Source organism: Benincasa hispida, chromosome 8 (genome assembly GCF_009727055.1).
Source record: "Benincasa hispida cultivar B227 chromosome 8, ASM972705v1, whole genome shotgun sequence".
NCBI lineage: Eukaryota > Viridiplantae > Streptophyta > Magnoliopsida > Cucurbitales > Cucurbitaceae > Benincasa > Benincasa hispida.
The window spans coordinates 6,953,204-6,959,539 of record NC_052356.1 but is presented as its reverse complement, the minus strand read 5'-3'; the positions used below and the strand labels follow the sequence as shown (position 1 = coordinate 6,959,539).

General features: G+C 30.6%; 1 protein-coding gene across 1 annotated transcript; it reads left to right on the top strand.

The window, feature by feature from the left end:
• Positions 1-5,650: 5,650 nt before the first annotated feature.
• On the top strand, positions 5,651-6,073 carry LOC120083900 (egg cell-secreted protein 1.4-like). Its single transcript, XM_039039808.1, has one exon. The coding sequence runs from the start codon at positions 5,651-5,653 to the stop codon at positions 6,071-6,073; it is 423 nt and encodes a 140-aa protein (XP_038895736.1).
• Positions 6,074-6,336: the final 263 nt, after the last annotated feature.

Below are 6,336 nucleotides of genomic sequence, written 5' to 3'. Positions count from 1 at the left end.
ATAAGATGAAACAGAGCAGAGACTGTCCTTGGCCGCCCCATGGAGCCGACGATTACGCTCTTGCCAGATGTAGTAGATGGAAGCACACCAGAAGATACGGAACAACTTACTATGCATCCCCTTACCCAACTCCACTCGACACACCCAACTCAACTCTACATCCCATCCTGCCACCCGATGAGTCAAACCCAATTGACGCACCACCTCGGACCACATCTCTCTCCCAAACCCACACTCAAAAAATAGATGATCCCGCGATTCCAGACCTCCTCCACACAAAAGACACCCCCCTCTGATGACACACCTCACCTCCTCAACCAATTCTGTGTGCCCAGTCTATCCCTCACAGCTAACCACGCACAAAAAGAATGACGTGGAACACCACCCCCAAACCACAAAAGGCGTACCCAAGACACCCTAGGACGACGAGGATGCAAACTTTCCCACGCACTAGCAATTGAAAACTGACCACTCGCACTCAGCACCCAAACCCAATAATCCTCCCCTCTTACTCTAGGCCCCATTACCTTTATAAGACCCCAGATCTCGAGCAAATGAATGATGTATTTTTTAAAACTCAATTATGCCTAATGAAATAAGTGCAATCTAGGAATGGAAATTATTAGTCAACTAATTAAACATACGTAAAATTGTTTGAAATAAACTCTTAGTTGATCTTATGTCCTCAAAGTTTTTTTTTTTTTTTGGATATTTTGATAACATGTAACATTTGTAGTACTTTATACTTGTTGAGTTCTAAAAATAGCTACTATGACGGATTTCATTGAGCATATATATAAATTGTTGCTTGCTTGATTTTCTTTTGAATTATAGCAATTCCTTCTTACTTCTTTCACATTAGTTTGAGTATCTTGAGATTGATTTTTTTTTTCTTCCATCATTTCTATGTAGCATCTCATTGTTTGATTCATTTGGCTCCATGTCACTAAAATAGTTGGTTTTAATTGGACCAACTTCTTGAGTTTCTTGTGGATGCACTTCTTTTGTGGGCATGACAATTTCTTATATTGAATAATTTGAAAAAAAAAAATGTAATTTTGGATATGAGGGAAAGCCTATTATCTATGTTGGATAATTTGTATTTACCTCTTTTTTGTTGTTTTTGCTTGAGGGTTTTGACAGTTACAATTTTCTTCGTCCAAGCTTTGCTTTCATCCTTGTGGTTGGAAATATTTTTTTGAAGTTTCTTAATGCCAAACTTTTCAAGAAAGATAAAAGTGTACTCCTATACTATTCTATTCTAGTAATTACATGATACTATAATCTTGAATAGATTTTGTGAATTTCATATTTTGTGAACTAATTCATGTTGTTGGGTTACTTTTCATTACTGCAAAAACTGTATTACTGGATGTTTGGAACTTAAAAATGTCAAACAACATGTAAATTTATGAGAAACGTCAAGAATAATATAAAAAGCAAGGTTGGTGAAAATTTTCGGATTTTCTTCATTCTGTTTTTACTTGACACTTTATAAATGTCGAGTAATTTGTGGTTTAATTTTTTAGGGTTTTATATATTAAAGAGATGAGAAATTGGAGGAGGCGTCCCAAAACCCCGAAACCTCACCAGAAACTTCGACGGCTCCTTCTGCAACTTCCTCTCAATCACCTCATAAGCCGTCGGAGAACGCTAGCAAGGTTGCGATTAAGGAGACGCTTCCAACTTTGAGTTTCTACATGACTGATTTTGATGAGATGGAGATGTTTTTCAACATCGAAATCAACAAGAATTTGAACCAAACTGAGTTTGAGGCTTTGCTCCAGGAGAAATAAAATCCCATCTTCCATTAGTCAGTATTTTATTTTCTTTATCTGTTTTTCTATTTCTTATGTCTTCCTTCGGTTTTGTTTACAAGTGTTTTGAAGTATATTTTTATATTAAACTAATATTCTAATTATAACATGTTGTTATGGCTAATTTTGTTGTGGGTTTGTCTTTTTTTTTTTTTCAGATCAATTCTTGCTAGCTTCTTTTTTGCAAGGAGGGAGGCGACTGGAAGTTTGAAAATTTTTCTTTCTAATGAAGGTAATTCAATTGTATCTGAAGCGTTTATATTACTATGTTTGAACTCATTTCCAATATATCTGAAATCTTTATGTAATGTTTCTACTTCTCCTCTTTTTCTTGCGTTTAGTAACCATTTGATTAGGTTTGTTTTGATGGTTAGACGCGAGGAGATGAAGTTATTAACATAGACTGGACAACACTATTATTAGAACCAGAGAATAATACTGAAAAGGGATTGTTAGTTTTAGGAAAGGATAGACCAGTGTTTAGACCTTCTGATAGAAGATCTCATCTAGGTATGATTATTATTGACATGCATTGTATATTTTTTTTATAACTTCTAAACTAAACTAGAATTTTACCTGTCTAAGTTTTTGGAGCTAAATTTTAGAGATTTTCAATTATGGTAGGGATGAGTGGTTTTTATTCATATAAAGGAGGTAATTCTCCAATTGACTAAATTTAGTTCGATCAACATTGTTATGTAGTAGCCAAATTTAGCTTTCATGCAAGAGAATTGACAGTCTTGTTCTCTGTTTTATTGTTCTATTATACTGCATAATTGCTTATGAGGTTCCAAATCATGATCTGATTTGTCACTTTGCATTTATTTTCACTTTTAGGTGAATGATTGATGACATATTGCATATTAATTAACATTTCATTCATTTATGGTTATTGAAAATTCTCATTTTAACTTGATTCATGGTCTTCAAAATTAAGTGTTAAGGTTGTTGTGAGGTAAAACTTACCTAAACTTTCTTTCAATTTTGATTTAGAATTATGAGTTGATATATTTACATTATGTGTGAAAGCTCTAAAGAGTTATATGATGTGTATCTTTTGTTATAAGACCCAACTCCATTGTCATATCTTTTCAAAAGAAGGCATCCAAGAACTCTGACATCTCATTGGAGGTACTTAATTCATTCCATTTTACTATTGTTTTTTTTTATATATAGTTATTTTTTTAGTTTGTAGCTTGATTAACCGCACTTTTAGCATGAAACTCCCAAATCATATCATATTCAATATCTTTGATAGTTTTAGTTTGAGTTGAACTTTACATTTACGAATATATGGGTCAACTTGTAGCCATAAATGTTTGATTTCAAAAGAATGATTTAGTTTCAAGCTCAAATGTGATTTTTTATTTGTATTTCATGTTAGGTTTATGAATCATGTTATCATTTGTTTTTTCCTTAAGTTTTTAAGACTTTGTAGGTTGTGGTGCTTAATTTTAGTAATTTTTAAATTATTTCAATCTATATGTTGTGTTGTTTGGTATGTTATATCAATACATGTAGGTGCTAAAAGTAACAAGTTCAAGGTGAGCTCTATTATTTTTGTGTAGGGGGAGCATAGTGAGCAAGATTTGACTATGACTATTTCATTTGGGATTGATAGTTATAATTTTTGGAATTGTTCAATAGGAGGGTTGATTGTATGGAAGTGTGTTCATATGGTTGATAGTTAGTTATACTCTTGAAATTGTTCATATGAGATTCATATTCTTCTAATTTAGAAATTGTTCATTTCAACTTTGTTATGAACTTTGTTAACACGAGGTTGTTATATGACAATATATATGTTCAAGATATATGAACTTTCCTAGGTTGGTGGAAATTTTGGGTTGATTGATGCTTAGATTGTTCATATATATGTATTGTTTGTTTATTTGATTAATAAATAATTGTCCTCTTCAATTAAATTATATCATTATTGGATCTCAAAATAGGATCAATTATAGGTAATTTTTAATAATACATTTTCTAAAAAAAAAAAAAAACACATACGAACATGACAAGCAAAACGTTTAAAGTATTCATTAAGTTGTCAGTTTTTTGGTGTGAAGAAGAAATTACAATTGACAAGTTATGAAAACCCTGATCCATAATAAATGTCAAGAATTTAGATACTTGACATTAAAATAAGTCAACATATGTCATATACTCAGTTATAAAATATCAAGTAAATTACAGTTTGATACTTTTAGCCAATCAAAGAATTTCTCTTATTCTTGATACTGGATTACTTGACATTTTTTAAAAACGTCAATTAACATTGATACTTGGCTGCGAAAAAAAGTCAAATAATATAATTTTTGTAGTAATGTTTAGTGAATATTTTATCTTGTACCATTTGTATAACCTTTTTATTCTATGGAATTATTGAATGTTTTATTTTGAAAAGTGCAAACAAATTATGAAATTTCAATTATGATTTAATGTATTATAGAAGTATTTCATGTTTGTGGATTTAGCTACCAACGAGTACTTGAATAAACTTTATCAAAACCTAATTATTTTACATGATATTCAAATCCTAAAATAAATTTATTTCTAGCACCAAAAGTAAATTATATGGGAAAAAAAAAAGATATCGTTGATAAAAAGGTCAACTTTTATAGCCATGAGTAAAAGTTATAATAAATTTATATACAGAAAAAAAAAAGCTATAAAAAATCAATTACAATAATATAGAAATTAGAAAAGACCAAACAATCTTCTTATAACATAGTATTAAAGCTATAAAGTAATAGCACATTATCTTAGCTATATAAACGTATTATAACCTTTTTAAAAATGCAATAAAATATTTTTGTAACCATGTATACAAACTATATCATCATATATTATCATAGCATCCAATATAGTCTTACAAAAACGCTACAAAAAGTTTTAGACTCTTAATAATATGGGGTGTCAAGATGTTTGAAAAAGACTATAGAAGGTCTATTATAGTTTTCTTCTCTGACTATCATATCCATTATTTCTTACAGTGAGCTTTTCCTCTACGCTATGTGTAGACAATTAACTCATCCCATTAAAACTTCTTCTAACTTCTCGATATAGTAAACTTATTCTTGATATTTTACCCCTGCTCATGGCTTGTCATCATCCAATCAGCGAAATTGAGTCTCGACCTATAGGTATATCTAGCTCTAATAGAAAGGTATCACGTGAACATATAATTAACTCAACTAATAATCATAGAATAAGTTATCTTAATGATAATTGTTCATATGTATTACCTCCAATAAAGTTAGAGATTTAATCATCCTATGTTATTAAAAAAATTAAACTCCAACTAGTAAATAAAGACATTAGTAATTTACATTTCCTAAAGATTAGGCTCAATTTTCTAAAATTGAGCTCAAGAAACATAAATAAAAATTCATATTTTCAGTCATCCAATTCTCCTTTTTTTTTTTTTTTTTTAAGGTAATTATGGGAAGTTGAAAAGGGAGAATTGTGAAACGAAAAACAGGGCGAAAGAATATTAAAAGAACCGTATTTATTATTGAAGAGGTTGGGAGGTGGAGAGCCTAAAAAATAAAAAGGCATTATAAAACGGTTTAATTAATGCTAGTGATAATTAATTATTAGATAAATAGTTAACCAAAACCAATATTACTCATTTTACGTTACAATATTCTTATTAATTCCCCGTCATAAAATTAATCATCTTCTTTCATTTTCCTAAGTATTACATGCTACCTCTTCTCTATATAAACACTACTTTTTATGATCCATTCACATCAAACAAATCCAACTTCATTACAAATTTCATCTTTCACATCATCCATAATCCATTGATCCAATTTTTCTCTCCTACAATGGCTAGCATCTTCAAACTCTTCCTCGCTATGTCCTTTTTAGCTCTTACGTTCAAAGTTATGGTTGAATCAAGGCCAAACCCTAAAACAAGTTTAACATCAGAACTAATGGTTAATGGTGAGATATCGGACTGTTGGGGATCTTTATATGACCTCCAAGCATGTACTGGTGAAGTTATCACATTTTTTCTCAATGGTGAAACGTATTTAGGTTCCAATTGTTGTCAAGCCATCAAAATCATTCAACATGAGTGTTGGCCTACTTTGCTTGGTTCTTTAGGATACACAACTGAAGAAGGTGATGTACTTGAAGCCTATTGTGATACCACGATTGATACTGATATTTCAACAATGTCATCTCTTCAGTTGGCAATGGCACCTTCTATCAAGCAAAAGAATGAGCCTAAAATCTTCGCTCCATGAAAATGAAAGTGGTTTTTATAATAAAATAACTATGGGGTCAAGTAACAACTCTATGTTACGCTTAGTTGTGTTTTCGACACTTTTCATTTTATAGTCAAAAAGTTGTATTTTTGTTTTTTTAAGACTATATTTATATATAAATACTCAAAGTTTAACTTATAAATTTGTTTTTGAATTAAGTAGCAAGTCCATACACTTCTTCCGAAATAATTTTCAACATTCTATCACAAGCTAGCTATGATTAGTTTCAAAGAACCAATTTC

Bases quoted from the DNA above. Each gene is read 5' to 3' on its own strand.
- LOC120083900 (XM_039039808.1), top strand. From the start codon at position 5,651: ATGGCTAGCATCTTCAAACTCTTCCTCGCTATGTCCTTTTTAGCTCTT.